Source organism: Rhincodon typus, chromosome 14 (genome assembly GCF_021869965.1).
Source record: "Rhincodon typus isolate 14 chromosome 14, sRhiTyp1.1, whole genome shotgun sequence".
NCBI lineage: Eukaryota > Metazoa > Chordata > Chondrichthyes > Orectolobiformes > Rhincodontidae > Rhincodon > Rhincodon typus.
Window position 1 is genome coordinate 42,748,386 of NC_063345.1, and position 13,410 is coordinate 42,761,795.

Genomic DNA, 13,410 nt, shown 5'->3' on the forward strand with positions numbered 1-13,410 from the left:
ACAAGTTATTTGCCACTTGTTAGCCAATGCTTGGGTATTGTCCACATCTTGTTTCATTTGAACATAGACAGCTTCAGTGTCTGAGGAGGTGAGAATAGTGCTAAACATTTTGCAACCATCAGCGAACATCCCCATTTCTGACCTTATCATGGAGGAATGGTCATTGATGAAGCAGCTGAAGATGGTTGGGCCTGGGACATTACTCTGAAGAACTCCTGCAGAGATGTCCTGGAGCAGAGATAACTGACCTCCAACAAACACAACCATGTTCCTATGTGCCAGGTGTGACTCCAACCAGCAGAGTTGGAGTTCATTCCAGTCTTGCTAGGCATTCTTGATGCCACACTTGGTCAAATGTGGCCTTGATATCAAAGGCTGTCACTCTCAGGAACAAAAACAGAAGTTTTTGGAAATGCTCAGCAGGTCTGGCAACATCTGTGAAGAAAAAATCAGAGTTAATGTTTCGGGTCCGGTGACCCTTCCTCAGAACTCTTTTGGCTGAAGACACCTGTGAGTGTCTTAACTTTTTCAGTGATGAGTTTGGCACTTCCATCATTGAAGAATCACAGGTTCTGACAAGTATCTTGAAAACTATTTCTGATCAATTTTAATTACTTCCATGAGATGAACAACTTCTGTGACAGCAGATGTTAGTAGGGAATGAAGCAAAATAACATTTCTGCGTTTTTGAAAGGTTACGTCTAATGCACGCATGGGAAACAATGACTGAATATAATAGCATACAGAAAACTTTTCTCCTAATTTATCTCCTCTTGCTGCTTATTTTTATTATTTTATTAGGTTCTCCTGGAGGAATATATATACCACAATAAGTCTATTGATATACTGGATCAATTTCAATGGTATTTCATACTTGAATATCACAAACGACTTGAATTTCAGTTGCCTTCATGTGGCCAAACACAGCTCTTTGAGTTGTAGGGAAATGGACAATGAGCAGTGAGTGACACACTAATGGCTGATTAAAGAACACCATAAGGATGCTACCAATTGAGAGCTAAGTTTATCAGCATTTAGCACTACCATTCTAGTTGAGTTCAAAGTTATGACTAGGTCTAGATATAATAGACAGAAACTGTTTCAGTTGGCAGAAGGCAAAATAAGAAAAAAACCTCTTCATTCATTGAGTGTCTATAACCTTGATTACATGCCTTGACAGGCTGGTGGAGGGACAGCCAATCATGGCTTTTCAACAGGCAATACATAAGCAGCTGAAGTAGAAAAAAAATGCAGAACCAAGAGAATAAGGCAATTTAGTTGGTCAAGCTAAATTGTTCTTGCACAGAGCCAGCATAAGCTTGATCAGCCAAATGGTGTCCTTCTGTGCTACAGCCTATGATGAATGAATGGGACCTCATGAGGGTAAGGACATTGCTAACAGTTTGGATGGATCTGAAGTTTATGGAGGAAAGAACCGGAGTGATGCTGGCTTGGAATAGTTAACTTAGACACAGTGAAGACATGTATTACTACTTATGCAGCGAATGTGCGGAGATAGATGAATGAAGCTGGCTGATATGAGCAAGGTGAAAATACGGTGATTGTTTGAAGAGGTGGTAGGAGATTCATGTCAGTGACAAATCTGAAACCAAGGCTGAAGACAGTATGATACAGTCTCAGGTAGTTGTGAGGATGAGGGATGGAATTGATAGCTAATATATGGAGTTAGCAGGGGGAATCAAAGAAAATGGCTTCAGACTTCTGCAAATTTAATTGGGGAAAATTTCTGCTCTTTTACAACTGGATGTCAGCTAAGCAGTCTGATAGTTTTACAATAGTTGAGGAGCCAGGTGAGGTGGACCTGCTTGTCATCCACTTACATGTGACACTTAATTTTGCATTTTTGGATGATGTTGCTATGGGGCAATATGTAGATGAGAAACACAGGCGGCCATAGATCAATTCTTGGGGACACCAGGGATAATGGTATAGGACCAGGAAGAGCATCCGGTGCAGGTGAAAATCCTGCTACAGTTAAAGAAGAATGAAACCAGGTGAGTGTATCACTGATTTTGAACTTGAATGATAATAAAGAAGGTGTGGTTACATCTGTCAAAGACTGCAGTTTGTGGGGAAGGATAATGAGCTTATCTTTGTTGCAAGGACTTGGGATATCATTTGTGACTTTGATCAGAGCCAGGTCTGTGGCAAGGCAGGAACCTGATTGAATGAATTCAAACATGGAGCTCTGGGAAAGATGGGAGCATAAGTGGGAGGTGACAAAATATTTCAGATCTTTTGAGACAAAAAAAAAGAGGTCAAAGATGGGACTGTGGCTTGTACGGTGTGATAAGGGTTGGTTTTTATGAGAAGAGTGCGATGACACATTTAAATGAGAAAGGAATGGTACCTGAAAAGAGCGTATGTTGAACAATATCAAGTAATACAGGGAACAAGAAGGAATGAAAGATAATCAGTAACTTGGTTGAAATAAAAGTTGAAGGAGTAGGAAGTGTGGTTCATGAACAAATTGAGCTTGGTAGAATATGACGTGAGAGAGAAGACCAGCTGCTGGACCTTCCCTCCAGAAACGGACGCTGGATCCGTAACTTGGTCCCAAACCCCACCTGAATGGAAACAGCCACTCACTGGGATTTTCAAAGGGAACTCCACCCACCCACTATAACCCATCTGGTCAGAGGTCTGTCATCCAATTAAAGAGACTGGGCAGGCTCTCAAAGCAGGATTGCCAAACAGACCTCCTAGCTTGCAAGTAGCAGCAGGTTGGTTTGGAAATAAACTATAGACATGCCTTATCTTCCATTTCTAAAAATATTAATGGACTAGGTCCTTTGATCAGTGGCACCGCTGACTACATGAAGATTTACAATCTTAACTTGATTACAGGCTGCAGTGGGAAATTGCTGACCCAACTGCAGCATTGGTTCAATGGTGAAGTCAATGGAGAGGCATTGCTAGCAAAGCCACATCTTCTTTTGTCACCATAAACATGTCCTTTGAGATCTATTTTCAATTCAAATGGCAGGTATATGTTCCTTAATTCTTTGGAATTATTTGATGTTGGCAATATATATTTTAATTACAGCTCATCCAAGTCTCCTCTCCATACCCAATAAAAATCTGGAATTAGAAAGCTAGTCTAATGGCATTCATGTAACCATTGTCAATTATTGTAAGTATCCATCCAATTTACTAATGTCCTTTAAGGAAAGAAATCTTCTAACCTTACCTGGTCTGGTCCTTATGTGACTCCAGAACTGTGGCAATATGGCTGACTCTTAACTGCCTCTGAAATCACCTAGCAAACCATTCAATTCAGGGACAATCACGGATGGGCAAGTGACACTGGCATTGCTAACAACATCCAATCCCATGAGTGAATAAAACAATGTACAACAAAAAGCAATGATTATCTTTGCATTCTAGGATAATCCTGGAATAGTTAACATTTTTCATTCTGTTAGCATCCAATACAGCTTAATATAGTCCAGAAAGATTTGGCAATAAATGGTTAAACCAGTGGCCCACCGTATCCATTCTAGTCTCCGTCCCTTGGTCTTAAGGGAGCAGAAATGAAAGTTTCAATGGAAGATGATCAGTGTGAGTGTGAGTAAAGGTTTTGGTGAAGAATACAGTATTGAACATAGAGATGAGGAAATGTAACAATGCAGAAATGTTATAATGAATGATATCCAAAGGCTAGATAACTGGGATTCTAGCACAGTTGTAAGTGAATCATAGAATAACTTTTTTCAGGGATGGCACATAAGGAATTAGAGTTGGGTAAGGAAAGGGGAAGTCAGTAAAGAGTAATATTAGGAATTGATTAGAGATGATGTAATGATTGATAGGGTGGGAAGTGTGAGATTGCAAGAGATAGCAAATTCAAGAGGGTGGTTGTCAAAAATGGGTTCAGGAGTTCACATGGAGAAGAATAAGGCAACAGTAAACTAACAGGAGAAAGAGTATGATGGGTTGAACTGGAGGATGAAGTCACTAAGGACGAGAAGTCACACTGTGCAGAGGGCATAATGGTATATCAGTGAGTTATAGAGTTATAGAGTCATACAGCACAGAAACTGACCCTTTGGTCTAATTTGTACATTGTACAATTTGTACATACAGGTTCCCCGAACTAAACTAGTCCCACTTGCCTACCTTTGGCCCATATCTCTCTAAACCATTCCTATTCATGTACCTGTCCAAATGTCTTGCAAATGTATCTGCATCTACTACTTCTGATGGTAATTTATTTCACATATGAACCACTCTTTGTGTGAAAACATTGCCTCTCAGGTCCCTTTTAACCCTTTCTCCTCTCACCTTAAAAATATACCCCCTGGTTTTGAACTCCCCCTACTCTAGGGAAAAGACCTTGGTTATTCACCTTATCTATGCCCCTCGTGATTTTATGAACCTCTATATGGTTATCCCTCAACCTCCCAAGCTCCAGTGGAAAAAGGTCCCAGCCCATCTAGCCTCTCATTGTATAGAGACTGATGATTTTAAATAAGGGCAATAGAAGTGCACCAAGATGAGATGTTCAAAGGAGGAGAAAACGTTAGAGGGTTAGAGGGACGGTTCAGACGGCTACGTGTGATAACAGCCAGATCTCCATAACCTTGGCAGGATAAGTGATTTCTTTGAGTTGCTTTATTTATTGACATATGTATTTTGTAACAAAATACAGTGAAAAGTGTTGTATAGTATCACCATACTCTGATGCCATCTTAAAACACACAAAAAAACCAAAACATAGAATATAAAGACAAAAAAAAGAGAAAGTGCTCAACTTTATAGTCCTTCTTGTTGAGTGTTCCACCATGAGTCGTGGGTCTGGTGGCCAGGCACGGCGGTCCCATTTGCCATGTTGCCGCTGCTGGAACAAAAGTTGCAACTCTTTGGTGCCATCTCACCTCCACCAATACCCTCGCCACTATGAGTCCTCAGTGGACCTCACCAACACAGATGCCACTGGCGCTGCATTGGCCCAAACTTGACTCTACCGCCACCACAAGTATGCTTCAGGCCCATCTCTCCTATGCAATCGCTGTTGATGCTGCAGGGTCTTACACCAGGCACAAACCTGCCTCTGCACTGGAAACCCAAACTTGCCTCCACCACAGCAGCCATGAGTCGGGGCTAGGACGATCTCATCTATGCAGAAGATGGGAGGTATAGCTAGACGGTGGGGGTCCATTCAGAGTTAGATGTTATAATTCCTCAGTCAAATCTCTATCAAGGCCAAACATTGAAGCAATGATGCACAGTAAGTTTAAGGATGATGTGGTCAGGTGACCAGCAGCAGAAATGGTTATGAAACTGGTTAAGAGCTACAATCAAGCATGCTGGGAACTTTGGTCAAGCTAGTTTAAACTTTGACCTCAGTTAAACTGCAGCCAATCTGTTCCATAAGCTGTGATCTGTAGTTTCCTGTGTTGACCAAATAAGACAAGTATAATGGTGGTCTTGACCACTACTACCCTATATGGAGCTGTTTACAGCCTGCTGTAAACAACCTGGAGTTGATTACCAGTAAATTCCATTGGCTGGGATCAAACAATTTGATCAGGCTTTGATCACATCAGGCTGAGTGCCAAAGGAAAGGTACACATTTTCAGATAAGTGAACAAAGAACAAGGGAATATTTTTCTCAGAGAGAGGAGAAGAAGTCTTTGAGACCACATTGGAAAAGCACGTGCCCTGAAGTTACTTTCAGAGAGAACAAAGAACCATGAAGCAAGATGTGCATGGAGAACAAAGTTAGCCAGTTCACTCAAATCGAGATAGTATTTGATTCAAGCCAAACTCATAGAGTTAAAGTTAGAGTTAGGGTTAAATGTGGATTAAGTAAAGCTAAGGTAAAGTGAAGTGACTTAAAATTGACGTTAAGTTAGATGAAATAAGAAGTAAATGTGGCAATGAATGTATGTTTTATATTAAGTATTGTTACTTAAGGAATTAAAATGAAGATGGATTTGTTTAGTTAAAGTCTGAGTCAGTTCCTTGACTTTTGTCTGTCATCCAAGGAATATCTGGTTAAAAAGTTTCAGTCCTCCTTTTCGGGTAACAATGACCTTCCCCTTCCCTTCCCAACTCTATTTCATTATGCACCACTCCTGATATAAATTATTCTATAATTCACTTGCTTCTGCATCAAAATCTCAACTGCCTAGCCTTCGGACATCTATTCATTATGACATTTCTGCAACTATTGACTTGCTCAAGCCCATCCTCATTTCTGGATTTGGTACTATGCTCTCCGATATAGCCATTACCCATTCTCTCACTGACCATATTTCATCGCAGCTTTCAATTTTGTTCCCTTAAGATCAAAGGACAGAGACTAGAACAGATATGGCAGGCCACTGGATTAATCATTCATTGCCAAATTATGCTGGATCATTTTAAGCTTTGCCGGATGCTACCAATGCTAAAGAAGTGTTCATTATTCCAGGATCATTTTGCAAGTTCCAAGATGACAAACAACTTGCTTACAAATAAATAGACATTCTTAAAAGGAGGTGTGGATAGAGGTTGTGAGAACTATTCTTCTTCACATGCAGAGTTCATGGAATCAGATCTGCTGGACTGATGTGGATGGAAGAATGATTGGCATAATGCCTATCCTTACCTTACAGCATGATCAACACTACTTGATGAAGGATGGTATCAACATGATTGCTTCAAATATTAGGCAAGGGTAAAACATCGACATTAAAACAATAACTTATTTGTGCAGATTACATCACAGAATTTTTGGACATGAAAATTGTGTTCAATGTACAAATATGAGTTACTCTAAACTTTGAGTACTGACATCAGGCAAGCATTTTTTTTGTGCAGGTGGCCTGTGAGACACTATAGTAAATAAATTGCAGACAACTGCCATTCATTGCTTTAAAACATGACAATTAATATCAAATATTAAGAAGAGTAAACAAATTATTACACGGTTAATATATATACTTTCTATATATAAGATCCAGAGAACAATTAACGGGTTGGTGTCTCTGATCTTACTTCTCTAACTGCTTAATAAATAGCCAAAAAACATATAAAGGTAGCAAATGCGATAGTTCAATATGTGATTATGGAAGTGATAAGCCCAAACATTACATTACAATAGTTGTTACGTACTCTGTAGCACTCCGATAAGTTTGTACTCTCTCCATTGAATCCTGGTTAACCACATGAATGAGATCACACTTACTCCCCAACAACTGGAAAAAAAGATTGAATATAATGAATACAACGTTTTGAGGTTGAAACTCAAGAATGGCTCAGCTAATGTCAATGATGAATCTATCAAAGAATTTATGAGCTGATTAGTGTGAAACAGAACCTCTTTCATATAGTTATTGATCAAGAAATGCAATACCTGGATACCACTGTTTTCTAAATTAACTGTAGAATAATACAGTGGATGCTGGAGATCTGAAACAGAAACAGAAAGTGCCAAAGAAAATCAGTAGGCCTGTCAGCATTTGTGAAGAGAAAAACTGAATTAATGTTGAGTCCAGTGAACCTTCACCAGAACTGAAAGCAGCTGAGAAGTGCTGATATTCATGCTGATGGAATATGTGTATGGTGTTGGCATCTTGCTGGAGATGGTGGAAATAGCAACTCATGATCCTTTGAATGCAGAGGCTGACAGAGCAGAAAGTAAGCACAAGGAGTGCAATATCATCATTGCAGGAGGGGAAGGGAAAGGGTGAGGGAACAAGTGTGAGAAATGGATCAAAAATGGCTAAGGGCCTAGTCGACCATCGTGGCAGGGGATGGTTGGTTTCAGGAAAAGGTTAGACATTTCAGAGGTCCCCCTGCTGAAGTAGGCATCATCAGGGCAGAAGCAATGGAGAAGGAGAAACTGGGACAATGGAATAGAAGCCTTCAAGGGAGGTGCCACTTTAACACACCAGCATGTGCCCATGCCAATGTTTCTGTCTCAGGCCTACTGCCATGCTCCAGCAAAGATCAACACAAGCTGGAGATACAACAAACACCTCGCCTTCTGCCTAGGTATGGTACAGTCTTCAAGGCTTGATGTTGAATTTAACAATTTCAGAACATGAACACCTTCTTCCATGTTTGTTACTCAATTTACACTTCTTGTTAGCACTCTTTTGGCATTCACTTCTCTCCCAGTTTACGATCAGTAATCCCTTCATCATCTTTTTTTCTCTTTCTGGGCACTGTCTCCAACCATTCACTCGCTCCTCCCCTAGCTGACACCCAACCCCTCATCAATAGCATAAATACCACAATTTCCCAGCTACTTTCAGTTCTGACAAAAGCTCAGTGGACTTGAAATGTTAACTCTGCTTTTCTCTCCACAGATGCTGCCAGACCTGCTAAGTTTCTCAGGCACTTTCAGTTTTTGTTTCAAATTAACTGCTTTCTCCAAAATTTTCAGTACCAAGAAAGACACTGGTTACCTCTAACGTGATGAAAATTTAGCACTGATTAGTGGAAAATGGAATGAAGAATGCTATCTTGCAAGCATAATAAAATCCTTACATTGAAAAATGACAGATTTTACTCATTGAGCAATCTAAATAATAGTGATAGGATTTGATTTCAAGCTTTTTTTGAGGATATGTGAAATCCTAAAAGTGTTATATGGTTTAAAATAATCAAGTCAAAAACAAGGACATATATTGTTAAAATTTGACAATTTAGAACATTACTACAAAACCTGTGGTGCTTCACTGCATGTGTCTTCTGTCAACATAAAGAATTTGGTGATAAATTCCTCCTCGGCAATACATATGGGTTCCAGTTCGGCTAATACCTGGTCTATGATCTTGAGAGAGGGACAAAAAAAAATAGTAATGACATAAACTCAATCAAGCAACATGCTTTTGCAATAATTGTACTAAATGTTGACAAATGATAGGTTTACAAAGACTGACCTTAAAGCTTTCCAAATACTCTGGTACACAAAAAAATCATGCTTCCTTCAAAAAAAACCTGGTGAACCAGTTATTTTAAAAGTAGCATCTCACCAGTTTCATTGTAATTTTCTATTATGCAAATTATCCAATTATGAAATTTAATTCCTTGACTGGTCTAGCAGAAATTAGAACTGGACCCTAAATTACTCATTCATAATATCATAATGGCTGCATCGTTATATCTTCAGGTACCATGTCTCAGGACAGCATTGACAATGATGGCTGCCCATGGTTATGCTTGCCAAGATGTATGGCAGTACAGTGAAGGTTTACCAAGCTGATTCCGGAGATGGCGGGTCTGACGTATGAGGAGAGATTGACTAGATGGGGATTGTTTTCGCTACAGTTCAGCTGAATGAGGGGGGATCTCAAAGAGCCTTATAAAATTCTAAGAGGACTGGACAGGGTAGATGCAAGGAGGATGTTCCTGATGGTGGGTGTGTCCAGAACTAGGGGTCACAGTATGAGGATTCAGGGTCGACGATTTAGGACAGAGATAAGGAGACATTTCATCACCCGAAGAGTGGTGAGCCTGTAGAATTCATTACCATAAGAAGTAGTTGATGCCAAAACAGATTGGGACGAATGGGATCAAATGTTATGGGGAGAAAGCAGGATTAGGCTTTCGAGTTGGATGATCAGCCATGATCATGGAGAATGGCAAAGCAGGCTTGAAGGGCTGAATGGCCTCCTCGTGCTCCTATCTTCTATGTTTCTATACTGCAGTGGTTTGCCATTGCATTCTGTAGATGACTGAAGGGCTTGAATTCCTCTGCATCATTATCGTAACCCACGAACCTTTCTTTTTTCACCCTGTCAAAAATCACACACCAGGTTACAATCCAACAGGTTTATTTGAAGACACAAACTTTCGGAGTCTCACTGCTTCTTCACTGGCACCTGAAGAAGGAGCAAGACTCTGAAAGCTTGTATCTACAAATAAACCTGTTGGACGATAACCTGGTGTCGTGTGATTTTTGACCTTGTCCATCCCAGTCCAAAACTGGCACCTCCACATCATTTTTTCATATGTTGGCATATGTTGGAAGAATTTTTATAAGTTGATGCTTAAGTTATTGGCCGTGTTATCAAGGTACCTACATTGGCCATCAGGGACTGAGCTGAACCCAGAGCTTCTGGCTCGGAGACAGGGACAATTACCTTTGTGCCACGAGACCTCCCACTACTTCATAAGGGATACAATTCTTTTATCTGTTAAATTAAATCATGTTAGAACAGAACAAATGTCAGTCATTTTTAACCTAGAAAGAAACTTCCTTAGAAACAAAGTAGTAGTTTTAATTTGACCTTATCAGCTGGATGTTTGCTACTGAGGGCAGGTAGCAAATTATCTGACCCAGCAGACCTGTATATGTTTAAAGGGCTCCACTGGACTAAATTTTCACTCCAAAGTGGTGGGTTGGGACTAAATCAGTTCGCAGGCCCCAGAAGGATTGGGTGAGCAGCAAGTTGGGCTGGTTAGAAGGCAAACTTGCTTCTCTGGGAATTTTCTCAGTAGCTTTTAAGATTTTAGGCCCTCCACCCTTCACACCAACCCACGTAGTAGTATCATGCTATGTTATGTCTCCCTCCCATGCAGCTCCATGCTTTCTTCTACCTCTAAGGTGCTTTGATGACATCACATGCCACCCTCCACCTCCACCATTCCCCCTCTTACCTTCCACTGCATGACCCTTCATATTTCTATGTCATTTTCACAGCCATTCACTCTGTATTCACCATTCACCCATCCATCCACCTCAGGAGCCATTAGATGAAAGAGTCTAAGAACCTTATACAGCTCTCACTCACATATACTGGATAGTACAAACAAAAACCCATTCATAAAACCTATTCAAAGCTTTCAATTCCCCAGGCTCCTTATTCCTGGACAAAGCCACCGTTGCCCATGAAGCAAGTGGCTGGCACTTAATACAGCAGGTTTCCTCCAAAGAGCTCAGGGCACCCATAACTTGAATTAAATTCCATCCTTTGTTTTCAGAATTACAATTAACATCTCTTCCTTATAATCTACAATGCAGATCAATGGCTCACTAGATAGCAGCACAGATGGGATATAAGCTGGAAGATAAAGTGACAGGCTAAATAGCATAATTTTAAAAATAGGAGGGGTAGTACGTCATTCAGCCCCTCAAGCCTGCCCTACTATTCAACAAGATCATGGCTCATCTGCCCCAGGTCTCAACTCCTCTTTCGTGCCACCTCAGTATGGCCATCAACTCCCTGATATTTCAGAAATTTACCTACCTACTCTTTAAGTATGTTCAACGATCCAGCTTCCTCAGTTCTCTGTGGTAGAAAATTTCAGACATTCACTACCCTTTGGGAGAATAAATTCCTTTGTACCACGGTTTTAAGTGAGTATCCCCTTATTCTGTAACTATATCCCCTAGTTCAAGACTCCCCCTCTAGTGAAAACATCTTTTCAACATCCACTCTGTGAAGCATCCCTCGGAACCTTGTATGTGCTCTGCGCCCGACTGCACATCTGTAGCTAACACCAAACACACCTGTAGCCACAGATGAGAGCAATCAGCTCTATCTTTGAAAGCAAGTTTGATATTACAAATTCATATTTTGGCCTGGCAAATGATTTTAAGCTAGATGCCTACAGAGGAGCATTGATAAATTGATGTTTGATGTATATGTATAGACTGTTATAGGAAATAAGACCTGCAAGGACAATGGTTAAAGAGGCGCAGCCTGATTTGCCACACCAGGCAAAATATTACCAAACATATTTTCAAATATTGCATTTATAGGGAAAGTTACAAGATTGATGCCAATCATGCAATTGTTATGGTGCATAACAATTTAGGCTATTGTGACTGTACTGATTCACCTAGCAAGTTAAAGAGCCAACTGCGGTATTGAGTCATTTGTTGCAAAGATAGCTGTTGCAAATACGTACCGTAAGATTGGCACAATCACTGACAAAGGCAATCAACTGGTGACTAAAGTCAACATGCTGGATTTATTTTGCTTTTAGTTTTGGCTTTCATTGCTTAAGCAATGCACATTCAGCTGAGTCAAAAGATTGAGATGCTTTCGATGCTGTTCTTAAGATTTTTCAGATTTTAGGTACATTAATTGTGTCACTTCTCTTGCCCTTGGCAATTTCTGTTTTCATCAGTACCATGTTCCTCACAACTGTTCAAGTTACCTACTCTATTTGTATCCTGATATATTTTTGGGTTAAGTATGCTACTAATTCCAAGGTGAACCCATTTTAAAAAGGCACTGAAGGAATATACTACAAAGGTAAAACTTAGATTGTTCACTGAGATTCAGCCATACCTGTGTACAAAATGTAGAAATGCTCCATTCTTTATCCTGTTCATCCTTTGCCTTAAACATCGCAGATGAAGCCACAAAAAGAAGGATGATATTTAAAGTCAGTGTATTACAGGTTAGTGCTATGCAGATATTCTTTGCTAAAGCAGGTATAAACAATTAGTTACCACAATTTTTCAGAAAATGAATGAAGGGAGTATTAGAAAATAAACCTTGACGTCACTGTGTATAGAAATATGAATCTAGCAGGTGATTGGTTAATCAGACTTTTAACGGATTAACTCAAATGCTGCAATCATAAAATATTTATAAATTACAGCTGATCAGGTTGGTAGTCATACAAAACAAATGTGGGCAAAAATATTTAAATTAATAAAGAAATAAAGCTACTAGGGCTTTCTAAAACAGCCAATCCTGATCAACAGATCAAAGGGACCTCATTAAATAAAAGTAAATCTGAACCAATGAATTATGCATCAACTGAATTTGACCAGTACTGCTGATAGTCTGTGTGATAATAAAGGGGCCAAGGAGTGTGTGTGGTTAGAATCTCCCCTACATGTTTTAAATACAACTTGTCCCTCTTAAAAGCGAGCTACAGAGCTCATCATACTGAAGATTTTGCTAACTGTGGAGAACGTGGCTACAAGAGGACGTACACCAATGCAGAAGCAGATCAGTGGGAGGTCTCTGGATTTCCCATTGAGGCACTGAGGCATTAATACAAGAAATGCAAAGGAGGTAATGTTTCTAAAGGGGGCATTGAGCGCTCAATGTAAACCCTGCAAAAAGGAGGCCAATCTTGGATTCTGCATAGATGATCTGCAGTATTACCCAAAAATGTTCCTTTTCTTTAAAGGAGGTCTTTCAGCCAATCCTACCTGTGCCAGCTCTCTGTAAGATCAATTCAACTAGTCCCAGTCTCTTGCCCTTTTCCTTTAGCACAGAATGCTTATTCTCTCCAGATGCATATATAATCTCCACAGTTCCTACTGTTTCAGCACTTCCCTTTGAGCTGTACTCTTAGCAGGTGGGATATTCCACTCTAGTTCCTGTTCCTGAAGGCCTGCCATGAGAATGTTAGTTATCTGATTGGGGAAGGCCTGCCAAATTTCAAGCCAAAGGAGGCAATATATGTCACAGATAGTGGGAACTG

General features: G+C 40.1%; 1 protein-coding gene across 1 annotated transcript in view; it reads right to left on the reverse strand.

Annotated features, from left to right (window-relative positions):
• Positions 1-13,410, reverse strand: part of LOC109935445 (exocyst complex component 1-like) — a 109,579-nt gene that overhangs the window by 20,129 nt on the left and 76,040 nt on the right. The window contains exons 15-17 of the mRNA XM_048605323.1: positions 12,258-12,308; positions 8,681-8,788; positions 7,123-7,205 (exon numbers count right to left, since the gene is read on the reverse strand). Of these exons, the coding sequence (XP_048461280.1) occupies positions 7,123-7,205; positions 8,681-8,788; positions 12,258-12,308 (242 nt within the window). The remainder of the gene's footprint in view (positions 1-7,122; positions 7,206-8,680; positions 8,789-12,257; positions 12,309-13,410) is intronic.